The 18,463-nt window shown below is 43.6% G+C and overlaps 1 protein-coding gene across 1 annotated transcript in view; it reads left to right on the top strand.

Moving 5' to 3' along the window:
• The first annotated feature begins 4,497 nt into the window (after positions 1 to 4,497).
• LOC147890128 (double-stranded DNA-binding family protein) overlaps positions 4,498 to 18,463 on the top strand; it is a 33,733-nt gene continuing 19,767 nt past the window's right edge. Inside the window, exons 1-4 of the mRNA XM_087390836.1 lie at positions 4,498 to 4,648; positions 4,789 to 4,860; positions 4,961 to 5,010; positions 5,216 to 5,280. Coding sequence (XP_087246962.1) covers positions 4,646 to 4,648; positions 4,789 to 4,860; positions 4,961 to 5,010; positions 5,216 to 5,280 — 190 coding nt within the window. The 5' untranslated portion in view covers positions 4,498 to 4,645. The remainder of the gene's footprint in view (positions 4,649 to 4,788; positions 4,861 to 4,960; positions 5,011 to 5,215; positions 5,281 to 18,463) is intronic.

Below are 18,463 nucleotides of genomic sequence, written 5' to 3'. Positions count from 1 at the left end.
ATGCCAATAGGAATTAATGACCTAATGAATGAGCATGTTGCTATAGGTTAATTGAATCCGACATTCTTGCGATCACCTCAATCTTAGACCCATATATTCTCTTCCTCTCTCTCCATTGTTGCCTTGTCTACCTATTTTGGTCTTCCTTGCAGCAAAGGTTATGAGGATCCGCTTTTATTTCCTTGCCAACACTCCCCCAAAATCTCTAGAGCTAGGGTATCCTTGACTACTCGATTACTCCTTTTAGCCTCTCGGGGTTCGACGTTAGCGATGGTGACTAGGTCAGGCCTTCAAAAAATTTCAAATGTTTCCAATAGTAACTTGGTTGTGAATGAAGGACATCCCACTGACATAACCCACATGAGTAATTACTCACCAAGAGAGCATGGTCTAGCTCTTCCCACTGGGTGGCTCCTCGATTATCACCTGAGTCGTAGGTGTGACACGGGGTGGTGACAGTTGAGGGCCCAAGATTGGTGGAGGTAACAAAAGGTTTTGAGCCCTATATTACCCTTGATTGGTAGGAGGGGCTTCTTGGATGGTGAATTGTCCATGATTGGATGGAATAGGAGGTGCAAGCAGGGTGCAAGCAAGGTTAGGGACAATATTTGTCGGTATATTGGCTAGGGATAACCTTTGGATAGTGACACTAGGAGGTATCATGGTTTCCCCATCAAGCACAATGGTCACAATAGAGTGCTAGCCTAGCCCTAAGGTGGGGGCATTCGTTGGTGGGATGGTTTCTCGTGTTAACAAAGTACAAGACGCCGATGTATTTGCATGGTAGATTACTTAAACTACTAATGCATTGTTGAAGTAGATTACAAAGCAGAATGCATATTACTGTCTCTTATTTTGGATTTAAAAGAGAATGAACAAGATATTGCATTGTAGCAAAAATAGATAAACGAAATATAGAATGTAAGACAGTCCGATCAGAGTCTTCATTACTCAGAAAAATGAACCATTAGAAGAAAGCATGCTAAGTACTATCTTTTCACACCCAAAATCTCAATCTCTTACGCTCTATAACTTTCTTGCTCTTGCTGTGGAGTCTTTACCCCACTCGTAGCTGTATAGACAGTTGCAACTTCTAACTGTCACTACATTTGACCAATCCGATACTAACTTTTGGTTAATTAATGTATGAACACCTTGACCCATAGACCACCTATACAATACTATACATGTCCAGGTCACCACCAAGGTAGCTTATCCATACAAGATGCTAGGCAACCAATTGGTGGCTTGCTATAAATGCCAAGGATCTCACTTTTTAAAAGACTGCCCTTTCAAGGAATACCAACCCTACTGCAAGGGTGATAACTACCACCAATGTAGGTGCATCACTGTGCTCTAGCTACGAGATGGATCATCTCTGCAAAAATTATCCAATGCATAGGACCCCTAGAATGGCTGCAGATCCTAAGACTAGCATTAATTTGTTGAGTATAAAAGAGGTCAAAGTATCGTCGGTCTCCCTAAACATAATAACAATACTCAGCCCATATCTTTTAGCAAAGAACTGTACAAGCAGGCCAAGAGAGACAAAGCTAGTACATCCGAGCCCAAGGAGACAAATTGTATTGGCGTTGTTAAGGTAGGAAGAGGATGTGATAGAGTAATTGTTCAAAGCGGGTCTGATGAGGACACAGCTACCCTATCCACCTCATCCTCTTTTGGTCATACCCCTTTGGTTGAGAATCCAATCCACTGAACTACCTAGAGACAAGGATAATACAAAGGAGTTGTTGAATTATAGGAAAGCTCCAACCACCAAGGGTCAAGGAGAATACCCAGACGGTTGCCAATAAAAAGTTGAGCAGTGGCGTAGGACTAGCAAGGGGCCATATATCATCCATTCAAACTATTAGACGCTCAATAGAGCCCCCAAGGCCTCTCTTATACTTGAAAAAGAGGAAGAGGAAGGATCATGTGGCTCATCAATAGGTCATTCTCTCCCAAGGCATAAAATTTTAGAGGAGGATCCAATATGGCACCAAGTCGCATAATAGGACAACATGTCCTTTTATGGCTTCAAAGAGCCACAATCAGTGGGAGAAGAATCGATTATATAGCCTTGAGATGTGGCTGGCTTAGATGCATTCTTATCCACAGAGGTTAAAATGCCCATTGCCACCTTGCTAAACAGGAACCCTACTCTTTGAATGGATCTCTCCAATTGAATGGACAAACAAATGGTCACCCATGAGGATGTGCCCCCTGAGGTAGCAAAACCCCTTACTAAGGAGCCAAATTTTCTCAAAGTACCAATCAAATAAGTTGGGGCCATTACTTTTTGAAAGTGACGATACCAACGTGGTACTCCCGATCACCTACCAGGACAAGAATGCTATGGCCATCTTGGCCGAAGGGGCTAGGGTCAACATAGTAACTAAATAGTGCTAGACCAAGTAGGGATGGCCCAAGATTAAAAGTACAAGTCTTGTGGTCAAGTTACCCGATGGAGTGATGGCTCTAACTGGTAGGAATACTAAAAGATATTAAAATTGAGACTTTCGGGCTAACCTAATAAGTATGGTTTGTAGCTATGGATTTTCATGACCAAGCAGGACAGCTATGACATTATATTAGGAAGACCCTTCATATGTACTGTAGGATTGGAGCTCGAATTGGATATATCTATCTATGCAAGGATGAGTAGGTCGTGAGGCTTGACATTCAAACTTGGAACGCCCATCCCATGTCCAATAACTTATTCATAGCCGAGTCAAACACTACCCAATGGACCACTTCTGTAAACATGTACCAGGCCGATAATGAAAATGATGTCGGGGAGGACCAGGATGAACATCTTTCCAGATGAAGCTGAATTCGTTAAGCATTGTGGCCCCTGCCAAAGAGCCTCTATACACCAAAAGAAGGAATACATGCCCCTTATAGGAATTCTTACAGACCAACCATTTGACAAATGGGGCATTGATCTTATTGGTGCTATCAGTCCAGCAGCAAAAGGGATACAAGCCTGATATATTATCATGGCAACTGAATATTTAAAATTCCTATATAGAAAGGTCATACCACGCTTTGGCCTCCCCCTGGAAATTGTTAGCAATCAAGGACTCAATTCATTAACGAAACCATACAATTCCTTATGAGTGAGTTTCTAATAGTGCATAGGAAATTGACCCCTTACTACCCCAGAGTAGACAGCCAAGATAAGAGCTCCAACAAAACCCTATGTAAGACTATGACATGCATGATAAGGGCCAACAAAGTGGCTAGGAACATAAGCTCACTGCTGCATTTGCACCGCATACAAGGTTGCAACTAATTTCACCCCATTTAGCCTAGCCTTCGAGGTAGAGTCGGTGATGCCTATGGAATACATAGTACTACAAGCCTAACTTCATAGAAAACGGTGGCTTGATCACAACCTTTAAAATAAGGACCTTAGCAAAGGCAACCTTGCATTCCTATATAATGTAAGGACCACCGAGTAAAAACCGAAATATCACAGTAGCAATTCATACCGGGTTGTAAAGATCACAAGGGATATGCCAAATTGCGACCCTCAACGGGATTGAAGTGGATGGCTCTATCAATGGGAGCAAGTTTAAGCGTTACTATGGTCCTTTAACCCAAAAACCCTTCAAGCCATTCGTAGAGAAAAAGAGCTCAAGAAAGAGGTCGCTTGCATGAAAATGCAAGCAATCGAGGAAGCCCGAGCCTATCAAGCTAAACTTAAATAAAAGGGCTTAATGACAATTTTCAAGGCAACCCTAGAGCAAGAAGATGATTTGGATAATCTAACAATTGAACCTGCCAAGTTGCCAGTTTAGTTAAAGGTCAACTGGAAAACTATACATTCTGAAGTAGTATTGGTGGACTTGGGAGCAAGCCACAGCTTTATCTCGCAGTAGGTATGGGAACAATTACCATCGGTACTCCTTAAGCCTAGCTCCACCAGAATACAAGCTATTAATGGTCAACGTATTCATGCAATGGGTTATGTAGATATTGAATTAATTGTAAATAACAATAGAATAGGGAGCCGCTTCTATGTAATGCCCACAGGCACAATCGATGAACATGTCATTCTAGGCAAAGAATGGTGCTTCTACATCAACTGCCAGGTAGACTGATGTGACCAATGGTAGACGAACCTCAGTGGTACCTTTATGGTACAAGGATCAAGATGAGAAGCCCACCCCCAACAGTTGCAACAACTGCAACTCCCAAGGCACCTACCAATACTACCACTTCCTCCTCATCAAAGGCTCCATTGTAGCCAACGCAACCACAAACCAAGCAAGTCTAGAGGAAGAAGAGCAATAGACGCATATGGCTACCCAAGCCCTGCCAAATCCAATAACCTAGAACCTTGGAGTCGCTTCCCCCCGGCCCCCCCAACACACGGCCATCTATGAGGTGCACACCGCTTGTGGTCGACACTAACAGGGAACAGGGGTCTTCCCAAGGAAATGAGACGCGGGCAGCGAGCTTAGGTGGGCGAACTCCGAAGCTTCCTAGTACCTACATGTGCTATCTTGTTAATGTCCCTACATTTTTTTTAAATTTTTAATGGGACCTAAGCAGCACCAAACTATAAGACCTCAAAAGCTTGTCTGAAAAAGAAAGGTGGTTCATTGCAGCAGGGCATCCGTCTACGTCCGAATTCATCATGGTGAGCTTCCATTGCATTTGTCTGTTGCAATCTTTTGATGTCTGTGATTTACAGCAATCCATCCGTTGTAGCAAACACCAGTCTAGATTTACAAACGAATTTTGTGTCGTTCACAAGTTTCTGGTTTTTGATTCTGTCAGGATGACCCCGAGCTTGAGGCCATCCGGCAGCGCAGGATGCAGGAGCTCATGGCGCAACGTGGAGGATCAGGAGTATGCTTCATCGTTGCTTTGAATCTTTTGTAAACCCTGTTAATTTTTTTTCCTGAAACTTTCAGTGCGACAACAATCTCCTTTTTTGGAAATGCAACAGGGGAACTCTCAAAGTCGGGAGCAACAACAAGCTCAAGAGGAACAGAAGAGGTGAATAGCATGGCCAGCACCATCTTGAGGGTCCGTTGTGTTTTACTGTTGATCCGATGCGTACCTGGTGCTTGGCCCGTGGTTGTGCGTAGGGATGTGTACCTAAGTAACAAATAATTTTAAAGATTCGCTTTCACCCCCCTGACGCCAAATTAACGCTGAACATTAACGACTTCAGATGTTAACTCATTTTGTTTGTCTGCAGGGAGGCTGAAGAGCGACGGCAGATGATGCTGGCACGCATCTTGTCTGCTGAGGCCAGGGAACGGTGTAAGTTGATTATATCTTGAGAGAGAGAGAGATTTGTCGAAGCATTGTTGCTAGCTTACGAAACTTTCATTGTGCTAGGGTTTCCTTTAACACCTTGCGATGTTTCATATTGGAGTTGCCTCGTTTGGCGTCCTGTTTGATAGGATCGGTATGAAAAGTCCTTAATTTCGATGAAACCATAGCATAATATATCCTTATGAGTAGGGCTACACTTTTATGGACTCGAATATAGCTGCTAAGTATATTGTAAGTAGCTAATAATAGGCCATTTGATCTAACGGCTTAGAATGTTCCACATGGCTTTGGAGGATTTTAGAGTTTCATAAAACGCTCTAGTGCTGGCTAAAGTAAAGATGCATTTGACCCTGTTTCCCCCCTATCTTCCCCCCACCCAATGCCCATCCCCCTCTCCGCACTCCAAATAATGTATGTCTGTTTTCTGATGTCCTCATTATAGAAAATCTTATCGCTAGCAGGGTTTTGAGTTCGTAGGTAATGGATAGCTAGGTTGCTCCTGTCCACACCCAATTCAGGGCTAACCATGTAGGTGGCTGAAATTGATAGATAGTAAAAAATGAGTACCTTGAACACTGTTCTTAAGTATGGAACTATAGGGGTGTAGTGTACTATGCATACATTTGCTGCTCTAGGATTTATATTTCAAAAGTAGATAGTACAATGCCAGTGAAAAGTTTCAAAGAAAGAAAGAGAACTTGATAATGGAGGGAATAGTGTCACACTTTCTTGACAAGCTAGAGCTTGGAGAAGACTGAAGTGATCCAGATCTATTTTGGACTCTCCAATGAGTGAAATTGTTACATCCTTCATGGAAATAACCTCGGAAGGGCATGGCTCAAGGATGACCACCGATAAATCTAGGATCCATATTGAACTGGAAGGAGAAAATTGAAGCCTTATTCAAATTGGCAAGGGAACTAAAGGGTAAGGCTCCCATGATGGAGTTCCAAGAGAGTACCGAGCATGCCGCATAACACGCGCTGGGCTCACAAAAGCAAGCAGAGGCATCACCAAGGGCGTCACCTGACCCATAGCCAAGCTGAGGCAATAAAAGAGATCTAATAAAATCCTGGGTTCCTCTTCCCACTCTTCCTCTCCTCCTTTTTCAGTTCCTTTGACTTCCTCAATTCCAAGGGTTTTTGCTTCTCGAGACTATAAAAGAAGACCAAGACTACTTTACCTAGATAGACTAATGCCTCTGTGTTTTTTGGAATAAAAGTTTTTGAAAGATATAATGTCGAAGTTGTTTTCAAACTTTTATGCCCCTTGGACATATTCTAGTCTTACAAAGGTATATTTTAATTTTTATGCACCTTGGAAAACTTTTCTTTTGAGGATTATTTAGAATCTCCATAATATCCAATCATTGGATCGCTTCTTAAAACTAAAAGCTTTTTTTCAAAGCAAAGAACTATTTCTAAACAAGGAACTCTTGATTACTATTTTTTGCTACTTCTTCTCTTGACAAGGTAGCCTTGAACTCAATTTTGGAGTCTCCTGAAGTTATGAATTCTCTTCCTCATTTTGTGAAAAAAATTTGGAAGCATCCAATAGTGTAATGAAGGGGAAAAAAGGGGCATTTTAGAGGACCTTTAGAGGCCTCTTAGGTGGGAAATGTGGAGGGTCTATATAGTCCCCCTCCACTCCTATTTGTGTTCCTTTTGATTTGACATCTAATCCTATCTACTCCCTCCGCCTTCCTCCTACGTGCTGCCTACACCCTCTCTCTCTCTCTCTCTCTCTCTCTCTTCCTCACTCCTTTTCTCTCTCTTCCTCTCCCTCTACCCCTTTCCCTCCTCTCTCTCTGTCTCCTCTTTCCTCTCCCCTCTCCTCTTCCCCCTTTCTTGCCATCTCTGGCCCTTCACCAATTCAGTCCCTGCCTCCTTCATTACATTGGTATCAGAGCTCCGACTCTGGCACCTTTGCTCTCTCCTTTCACCTTCATTCCTAATTCCAACAGCAACACTGGCATAAGACCCAAGGACAACTCAATGCAAGCTAACGCAGATCATGGCGCCATAGCCACCATCGAATGACCTGTGAGCTGCCATCCCAGCAGCTAGCGTCAAAGCAAAAAAAAGGGTCCGAATTTGACGAACAAGTACAGCAGCATGTGATGGGATTTGATGCAGTAGCGTCACTGCATCAATGAAGAAATCTAGCATCGAGCGTGTGCAAGCAGCGTGTGATTGGGAATTGGCGCATCTGCAACGTCACTGCAACACGAATCTGTCATTGCCAAATCCTATCAGTAGCATCGACTTGCTAACGAACAATGAACGTGAGCAAGAGGGGTAGAAAACATGCCCAACATCATTGACCTGCTACCCCCCCTTCAAACCCAACCAGATGCCTTGAATTACCGGATTTCGTTGCCACCCCCTCCTTTCGTGGCTTCATCTGCCTCCCGTGATCCCGTCGTCGATTGACTTGTCGTCGTGCTCTCGTCGACCCCACCCTCTTTCTTTGACCACGCCGCGGCGCCGTTGCTCGCCTTCCTTTTTCCTTCCCCACCTTAGACCTTAGGTCCTAACTAGGGTTAGTCTAGTAGGTCAGGTTAGGTTGGTTAGGTCTAGATAGTTCGGGTGGGTTAGGTTAGTAGGTCTAGTTAAGATAGTTAGCTTGGGTTGGGTTGGGTTGGGCTAACCTAACTAGAGTTCACTTAGTAGGATGGGTTGGGTTGGACTAAGTCAACGTACTAATTGTCATAGAGGTCTTAGGTTAGTGCTGTCGTAACAGTCCGAGATGACATAGGGGGCTCCCCTCCCCCCAAAAAAAAGAGAGCAAAAAGTCAAAAATTTCCAGCCTCTTTTAGGGGCCTTTTTTCGAGTCATCTTTGCTCTGTTTTGAAGCCTCTTCATTGATTGTCCCCTCGAGCTTTGCCATCGGATTTTTTAGTTGTTCTACACACTATATCATGTACTCATTACAGCAGGGTTTTGTTGTCTACTTCTTTGAGTTGGGTGAATGATGATGAGCAGGATGATGACGACTCCAGGCCAGCTTCTATTTTGCACTATAGAGGTCATGCTATCCTTACACTGAAGTCGAAAGATATGCGGATCAAGCTTCTTGGACAATCTTACAAGCTAAAGGGCACCAAAGTATGGATAGCAGAGGAGCTTACACAAACTCAACTCAAGATTAAGGCAACTGAATTAGCTAAAGTCAGGGCTGCCAGAAAGGATGGGAAATGGGCAGTTTACCGTGAAGGGGTAGCACTAACCAGAGAGTTTAAATCAAAACCAGAAGACTCTCAGTCTTAAACTGATGTATGGCTGTTTACTCTTCCAGAATATCATGTAGGTACTCTAAATAATTGGGGTTGCTTTTTGCACTCCTTGGGAGCTGCCATGTGCCCTCCCTAAAGCAGATGTACTAGAGGGTTTCTTGCTGTCCCATAGACCTTTTGGTCTCCAGTGGACGTTAATAGACTTTCTTTCTTTCTTTTGGGCCAACCTGTTGGTATGCATCCAATTAGTGCTCCTTTCACTGCACCAGCGAGTATGCCTGGAGCTGGTTTTGGTTTATATGGCAGCCCACACCCGTGGGAGAGAGGCCAGTCGTCTTCTCAGCCCTTTGGCATGCCATCATTCCGGAGAGATGCATCTGGCAGAGATACCTTGACAGGGTTTTATGCACCTATTGCTCCACCAGTGAGCACATACAGCCAGACGCAGCCAATGCATCAAATGGCAACAACTACTACGCAGCAGTGGGTTAGTGGTGGGCAACTGGCCACTTTTGATGAGATGCTTGCAGATTCCTTGCGTTCATATAAGGCCCTACCTGAAGCCATCAAACTTGAGATCTTCTTCTTTGATTATCTGAACCTCAAGCGTGATGATGCCCGCACTTCTGGAAGCTACACACAGAGGAATTATGCAGCAAAGGATATCAAGGACAAACTCACAGTGCATAAGTTCAAAGGGGACACTCGAACACCTAATGAGCTAGAGGAGTGGCTTACGAAGCTGGAAGATTATTTTCGCTTCTACCCAGGCATGATGAGGACCGCATAATCTTTGCAGTTATGCACATGCAGGACTATGCACATACTTGGTGGCGTCATATGAGGGACTCGCCTCAAAGGCCAGCCACATGGAAGGAGTTCAAGGAGTTGATGATGACCACATTTGTATCCCCGCTCATACTGGAGCAATATCTGGCTGAATTCTATGCATCGTCGTAGATTGGTACCATCCAAGAGTACTTGCAGCGCTTTTGGAGACTTTCCTTGTTTGTACAGGACGTATCTGAGAGAGGGAAGTTGCTTCGTTTCATCCAGGGATTGAGTCCTTGTCTCGCTGCATATCTGAAGGCACATAACCCTCAAACAATTGAGCGTGCAGCCTAATTGGAAGAGGTGTTTGAGCCCAAATATGCCAGCAAGTATAAGATGACAGCTGGGCAGCGCATATGGGAATGCAAATGAGGCTGAGAGGAAGCCTAAGGTGACTGATTGGCATGATAGAAAATCTGCAGCAGCACCATTTCCGAGGTTTCCCACTGTTACAGGCAGCAAGATACCATATGCTAAGCCATACAGGTCAATTGATGCTAAGCCAGCAGCTAAGGCAAGTGTTGGAAATGAAAATTCAGAATTTAAACAACTCCTTCGGTCACATTTTTTGGGCTTTTGCAGTATTTGCCATTTGTTGGCTCAATTTCATAGACAAAATTGGGGCTTTTGAGTGCTTTGATGTCAGATTGTCAATTTGCAGCAATTTTTGGGGCCTTTTCCTTAATTTGGCTTCTTTTGCTGCAATTTGCCCTTTAGAAATTGGGGCCTTCTACATTGAGGTTCAATTTTGCAAAGGACAAGGCCTTTGGCAGATTCACAGGTACTTTTTCTCTCAATTTGAGTGAGAGAATCTGACGTTTGCTATCTCTAGCAGTCAGATTGGTCTATTTTGGCATTTTTGCAAGACATTGCAGTCAGATTGCAGGATATTCTCATATTTGCAGGTTATTTTGCCACATTTGCTCAAATAGCAGTGACATTTACCTGCTTTAATCTGAAATTGGCGGTTTTCAGTGAAATTGACAAGAAATTACAGGACATTGCAGGACATTTGGTCACATTTACAAAGTTGTAGCTTAATTTGGGGCTTTTCCACATTTGCCCTCTTTTTGACCATTTTGCCCTTTCAGATTGTGGGGTTTTTGCCATAGCTTCTATTTGCAATGATCTCATTTGGTCACATTTGCAGTTGAAAGCCTTGAGGCTATTTTTGCATCACTTGGTCAGTGCACTTGTACTTGTGCTTTTTACAATGGCTGGCAACAACAATGATTTGTTTGGTGTTCTCCGTGAAGATGATAAGTTGGATGGCACCAACTATCCTATGTGGTCCTACCTTATGAAGCATATCCTAGTTGCAAGAAACTTTTGGAATATTGTTTCAGGTATTGATTTGAGGCTAGCCAATGTACAAGTGGATGCCCCTACTGCTGGCACTCCTATAGGGGGGAATCTTCCTGACTCTTCTTCCTCTAGTACTCCTGTGGTACTGGCAACAGCGTAGGAGAGGCGAAGAGAGACGGAGGCTGCTGGCAGCAAGGAAAGAGTCACTACTACTACTCAGGATCAAATCAGATGGGACTCCAGAGATGCAAATGCACACTCATGTATTGCCTTATCATGCAAGAGAATCATTATTCCACACATTGAATGGACTGTCAGACACATATCAAGGTTTGCTACAACCCTTAGACTTGTAGCCAATGGAAATCTTGATCACTACTCATTTGATTAGCTAGTCACTTTGCTCTTGCAGGAAGAGCAAAGTCTTGCTAATAGTCAAGCTACTATTTCTGATCATGCATTTGCCTCACAGCAGAAAGGAAAAGGCAAGGCTTCCAAGCCTACGGGCAAGCCTAAATATGCGCCTAACAGTGGCAATTCCTCCAATGTATCTCAAAATACAGCAAATAAGTCAAAGAAGAAAAGATGCAACTATTGTCGCAAGCCAGGGCATGAAATTTCAGAATGCAGGAAGCACATTGCTTCGGAGAAGAAGAAAGCAAGATTGACAGTAAATGCCTCACATGCAATTGAATCCCATGAGCCAGCAGATGCCTCACATGTACATGCTCTCCAGGATGATTGGGCATGGGCTGTCCATTTCTCTTTTGATCCCTCCAAAGTTGATGCATTCTTTTCTACTAATGATGCTCAATCTTGGTATTTTGATAGTGGTGCTTCCAAGCACGTAACCTCTTGCAGACAGTTGTTTCATTCCTTGGCTAATGTTCCTGGAGGGGGGACTGTCACATGTGCTAATATTGCTTCCTATGCTGTAAAAGGAATTGGAGATGTGCAGCTCACATCTATTTCAAGCCACCCTGTGACTTTGACAAATGTTCTTTTTGTGCTTGGAATTGAAGTCAACTTGATTTCAATTTTAGCAATTGCCACTTTAGGTTTCAGAGTGATTTTTGATGGATACAGATGCCTAGTATATGATCTTCGTGATGACAATGTCATAGTTCTCATTGGCACTTTGAAAAAGGGGCTTTATCACTCAACTGCACTTTCTATTGAAGCATTTGCTATTTCAGATTCACAACTTGCTGAAACTTATCTTTGGCATGAGAGAATGGGTCATCTAAATTATAGAGCTCTTGTTAAGTTACATTCACAGGGCATGGCAAATGATGTACCTCAAGCTCACACAGTTTCCAAACATGTGTGTGAGGGTTGTCTTTTGGGTAAAATGCATTGGTTTCCTTTTCAAAAAGATTGTCCAAAATTCTCACAAAGTTAATTGCAGCTAGTGCACAGTGATGTTTGTGGCCCAATGAGGACAAATGCCATGGTGGGTACAAATGTTTCATGAATCATGACTCTAATTGATGACTTCACAAGATATTGCTGGGTACATGCTTTAAAAGTCAAATCTGAAGTGTTCTCATGCTTTCAGAGGTGGCTGAATATGGTTGAGAATGAATCAGGATGCAAGCTTGTGGGGGGGAGAGTATATGTCACGGGAGTTTGATGCATTTTTGTCTTCACGGGGCATTGTTCACTCATGCACTACTCCTTACACTCCTCAGCATAATCCTATTTCTGAAAGAAAGAACATGTCTACTATGGAGATGGCCAGATGCATGCTTAAGGCCAAGTCCTTGCCCAATAAATTTTGGCTTGATGCAGTGATGTGTGCTAACTGTGTGTTGAATAGATCACCTACAAGGGCATTGAGGACTGTTACACCTTATGAAGCATGAAAGGTAGGAAGCCTTCACTTTCACAGATGAGAGTTTTTGGGGTCTCTTGCATATGTCCATGTACCATCTCAGCTGAGACATAAGCAATGATAAGGCAATCGAATGCATATTTATTGGTTACAGCCAGGAAAGCAGAAGGTATTGGTTATACCAACCAAATACTGGGAAGATTATTGTCAGTAGAGATGTAATCTTTGCTGAACATTCAGCTTCTCCTCTTGTGGACTAAGCAAGAAGTTTACATGTTTGATGCCTTTGACGCTTGGTTACCTCTTCTTCCCTCGGGGGGGGGGACTTTGACTAGCAACATGAGCCTCCTGCAGGCCCTCCAACAAGCAATGATCAGCCAGCAACCCATGCTGGTTTGCAGGTTCCTCTTCCAGCACAAAATGATCCCAATATTCATGATGCAGTGATTGAAGAAATAGCTGTCAATAGACAGCAAAGGCAAGTTCCCAGATGGCTTCTTGACACATTGAGGGACAGCAAACAAGATCAACCTCTTGCTGCCCGGACAAGATTAGGAAATAGACAGATGCAAGGTCACTTTCTTGAGTTTGCACTCCTTGCTACAGCTTGCAATGAAGAGTCTTTGTGCCATAAAGATGCTTTTGACAGCAAAGAGTGGATGGATGCAATGAGAGCTGAGCTACAATCTATTGCCAAAAATGACACATGAGAATTAGTAGATCTACCTCCTGGCAAGCATGCCATTGGTATCCGGTGGGTCTACAAATTAAAAAGGAAATCTGATGGCAGCATAGATCGACACAAAGCCTGTCTTGTTGCAAAAGGGTATGCCCAACAACAAAGCATTGACTTTGAGGAGACCTTTGCTCCCACTTCCAAGATTACTACTATCAGATGTGCAATTGCCATTGCCATTGCAACCCATCACCATTGGCAAGTGCACCAGCTTGACATCAAGACTGCCTTTCTTCATGGGGATCTGCAAGAAGAAGTTTATGTGACACTGAGAGGGAAAGAAAGAGGGAGAAGTACAACCGGGGAGAGAGTGAGAGAGAGGAGTGACACAAAAGATGTGGGTGTGAAGTGATGAGCCACACCACAAACTCATAGGTTTTATTAGGATTAGGTTTTTTCACCCTATGACTGTCTCATAGGTGTCATATCTTTAATAAAGGGGTGGCAATGTGCCTTTACCCCAACAACCTCCCACCTAAAGGCCAATGTGCCTAAAGGGGAGAAAAGAATAAAAATTACAGCAATATACAGTTACTGTATACAAGACCATAAAATAAGAATGGTCTCATCCTAATCCCATGATGTGGCGGCAATGTGCAAACCGCTCTGTAGGCAAGCTCTTAGTGAGCAAATTTGCAGGATTATCATCAGTATGCACCTTCACAAGCTCAAGTCGCTTGTCTTCCAGTACCTCCCTGATGAAATGATATTTCACATCTATGTGCTTGGTCTTCTGATGAAAGACCGGATTCTTTGCCAACATGATAGCACTCTGACTATCACAATGCAAAACTGGCATATCTCCTGTAATGCCCAAATCTCCCACCAGCCGAGTAAGCCATATTGCTTCCTTGCAAGCCTCAGTGGCTGCAACATATTCAGCTTCAGTAGTTGACAGTGCAACGCATTTCTGCAACCGAGACACCCATGATATAGCACCTCGTGCAAATGTGAAAATATAACCGGTAGTAGACTTTCGGTTATCTGCATTCCCTGCATAGTCTGAATCTGTAAAACCATGCACCAATGCATCCTGCCTACCATAGCATATGCACAAGTCTTTGGTACCCTTGAGATACCTCAAGACACCTTTCACTGCTTCCCAGTGCCGCTTGCCTAGATTTGCCATATACCTTCTGATGACTCCCACCGCAAAAGCAATATCTGGACGAGTGGCAACCATGGCATACATCAAAGAACCAACTGCAGATGCATACGGAACCTTGGCCATTTCAACCTTATCATCATCTGATTTGGGGCTGTCCTTACTGCTGAGTTTTAAATGTGGAGGCAACGGGGTACTAATAGACTTCCCCCCCTCCATTTTAAACCTCTGCAGTACTTTGTCAATGTACTCCTTTTGTGACAGAAACAAAAGTCCCTTAGACCTGTCACGAGTAATCCGCATGCCAAGAATATGGTTTGCATTACCCAAGTCTTTCATGTCAAAAGACTTATGCAGTTGTTTCTTCAAAGCACTAATCTCCTTCTGAGATTTACTACCAATCAGCATGTCATCCACATATAGAATGAGTAGCATCAAACTGCCATCCTTTGCCCGTTTGGTGTACAAGCAATGATCGGTCTCACACCTATGATACCCTTGGGACTGCATGAAGGCATCAAACTTCTTGTACCATTCTCTTGGCGCCTGCTTGAGTCCATACAAGCTCCTCTTGAGCTTACACACAAGCTGCTCTTTCCCTTTAACAGCATATCTCTCTGGCTGACTCATATAGATCTCATCATGGAGATCTCCGTGAAGAAAAGCAGTCTTCACATCCATTTGACATAAATCCATGTCCTCATGAGCAACAAGAGCTAACATTGCTCTCAAAGTAGTCATCTTAACTACAGGGGAAAAGATCTCATCAAAGTCAATGCCCTTCTCCTGCTTAAATCCCTTGGCAACCAATTTGGCCTTATACCTTGGTAAAGCATTTGAATCCACTTTGACTTTGTAAACCCACTTGCATGGCAAAACCTTTCTGCCTGCAGGTAGCTGCACCAAGTCCCATGTATCATTTTGAAGTAGGGAGTCCATTTCAGATTGCATGGCTTTCTCCCACTTGCTTTTCTCTGTTCTTCCCATAGCTTCCTTGAAGCTGGAAGGCTCACCACAATCTGTCAGCATGATAAAATCAGCCACATTATTGGCTCCTGGAACAAACCTGTCAGGAGGCCGTTGTACACGGGTGCTCCTCCTAACAAAATGTTCCGGATTAGGCTGCTGTCTAGCCTGTTCGTCATGCATGACGGGTGGCTGTACCACCATATTTGGCTGTTCTACAGCCCCATTTGCTGGCATATCCAGTGGTGCATCATTGGCAAAATTATCTGGCTGATTTTCAGCCTGTATACCCTCTTGAACAGGGTTATCTGCAGCAGCCTGCTGCTGCATATTAATGGGCATTCTTTCCTGTCCGACATCATCATAAATAACCCTCCTGTATTCCACAGGTTGCACGGGTTCTTTGTGTACACTATCCTCTTTAAAGATGACATCATTGCTGCGTATAATCTTCCGTTTAACGGGATCCCATAACCTGTACCCCATTTCACCTTCGTCACCATAACCCATAAAGATGCATCTGGAAGACTTTGGCTCCAGTTTGGTGCGCAGTTCTTTGCATATATGAGCAAAGCACTCGCAGCCAAACACACGTAAGTGCTCATATGAAGGTGGCTTGCCAGACCACACCTCCTCTGGCACTTTCAACTCCAAATCCTTGTTCGGCGACCTGTTAATTATGTGAACTGTTGTTTGCACGGCTCCAAAAGCCATGGGGCAATGCAGCATAAGACAACATACATCGAACCTTCTCCTGAATAGTTCGATTCATTCGCTCACTCACACCATTTTGAGATGCATTATGAGGGGCTGTGAGTTCCTGTTTAATGCCCTTAGCTTCACAAAACTGTACAAAAGCATGTGACACATACTCACCCCCATTATCGGATCTGAGGCATTTCAGCCTGCGACCTGTCCGATTCTCAACCTGAGCGACAAACTTCTTGAAAGCATCTAAAGCATCGCTCTTATGCTTCAAGAAATAGACCCACACTTTGCGTGTGGCATCATCAATAAAAGTAATGAAATACTTTGCACCCCCTAGTGATAACTGTGGCATCTCACACAAATCAGTGTACACTAGATCAAGCGGTGCTCTATTTTGGGGAGTTCTCCGCTTATGAGGAGTCATAGAATGCTTGCCAAATATGCAATGATCACAAGTAGGCAAATCTGAAAATGAAAGAGACGGCAGATAACCCAAACGTGACAGTTCTTGCATTCCTTTAACAGACATGTGTCCCAACCGGCTATGCCACAATGAAACCTTTGGCAGCTCGGTTATGGCAACAACATGATTACCTACACTGGAAACATAAAGAGGGTACAAGGTATCACTCTTAAAACCCTCAGCCACTACAACTTGGCCATCAGTAATCACCCATTTGGAATCCCCAAATGTGGTGTGGTAACCACTGTCATCCAACAAGCCAGTGCTAATCAGATTTTTCTTGATTTGCGGCACATGGCGAACACCATCAAGCATAAATATGCGTCCATCAGGGAATACTATCTATATACTGCCAATCCCTGCAATCTGACATGCATAGTTGTTCCCAAGATGAACAACTCCATGAGTACCTGTGTAGGAAGTAAACCACTCCCTATGAGGAGTAACATGAAAAGAAGCACCTGAATCCAAGAGCCAGGTGTGCATGTCATGGCCATCAATAACCAAAGTATGTGCAATTACAGCAGAAGAGCATAAAACATCATGTCTGTCACTGTCACTGTCCTCTGCTGCAACATTCACTGCATCCAAGTCATCTGCCTTGGCCTTGCCTTTGCCTTTGCCTTTGCTTCCACTGCTTGCATCCTTTGCCTCAGCCTTCTTGGCTTTGTGATCCGTATAAACTTGAAGCACTTAGACTTCACATGTCCCTTCTTGCCACAATAAAAGCATTCAATGTCCTTTTTGCCACGGGACTGACTGCGGGATTTGGACTTACTAGCAGATCTCCCCTTCTGCTGAGTCCTGCCTCTTTCCTGTACCTGCAAAGCATTGGAAGACTTGCTGCCCATATTATTCTTCCTGCTCATCTCCTCCATAAGGAGAGAGCTCTCCACATCAGCATACATAAGAATGACATTTGAATTTGACAGGGTGGTCTTGAATGTGTCCCAACTCTCAGGGAGGGTACACAACAAGAAAGTAGCCTTGAACTCCTCATCAAGGTTCAACCCCTGTGCAATCAGCTGTGTAAAGATGGCATTGAACTCACTCAAGTGTGAGGTCATAGTTGTACCTTCCTTCATGCGAAGATCAACCTGCTTCTTCAACCAATAAACCTTACTGGCTGAACTCTTTTGGGCATACAACTCTGCTAGCCTCTGCCATAGGCCATAAGAGGTCTTTTCAGCCTGAACATTGAACACAAGAGTATCAGAAATAGTAAGCATGATAGCTGCCCTTGCGGACAAATCAAGCTCCTCCCATTCATCATCTGCCATGTCAGATGGCTTGACACCCTTCACCCTTATGGGCTTAGAAATCTTCTTTAGCAGAAGTACATTCAAACACTGTTCTGCCCATAATGCATAATTGTGTGCTCCTTCCAATTTTTTTATGTTCAGAATTGAAGATTCACTTCCCCCTGATGCCATATCAGATAAGGAAAGTTCCTGACTCCGTGTAAGTCAAAAAATGACTGAATAAAGTTCTGATTTCTCAGAAAAAACCTGCTCTATCAAGAGCCAGGAGCACTCACAATAGTGCTGTTTTTACTGTCAAAAGAATCTGCAGCAAAACAGAAAATTTCCCTCCAGTTACTGTACCTTCTGACACACTGTACCGTGTTCAAATAGGCATAAAACAGTAATTTCAGAATGCTGCAGCTGTTCCACAGGTGCTTTAACAGTGCATCATCATCTGATGAAGCATAAAACACTGCTGTCCTGATCACTTCTCCCACCTCAGATGAGGTATTGCACTGATTTTATATGCATAAACCACTTGTCATACACTGTTTTGTTCACTGAAAAAGAAGCTCCAGACTCTTCAGCCTGTCACAAACCTGCAACAGAAAATGGGACAAATCCCAAGCAATCACCCTTCTGCCAAGGGGATAAAAGGCATCTGAATGTCTCAAACAGTAAATCAAGTGCTCTAAAGCAAAATCTGGGCAAAAGCCCCTTGATTTGACACCTGTACCAAGT

The sequence above is a fragment of the Dipteris shenzhenensis genome, chromosome 19 (assembly GCF_047967505.1).
Source record: "Dipteris shenzhenensis isolate YYH24624 ecotype China chromosome 19, Dip_SZ_1.0, whole genome shotgun sequence".
Classification (NCBI taxonomy): Eukaryota; Viridiplantae; Streptophyta; class Polypodiopsida; order Gleicheniales; family Dipteridaceae; genus Dipteris; species Dipteris shenzhenensis.
The sequence above is the reverse complement of the archived record's forward strand: the minus strand, read 5'-3'. Positions and strand labels throughout refer to the sequence as shown.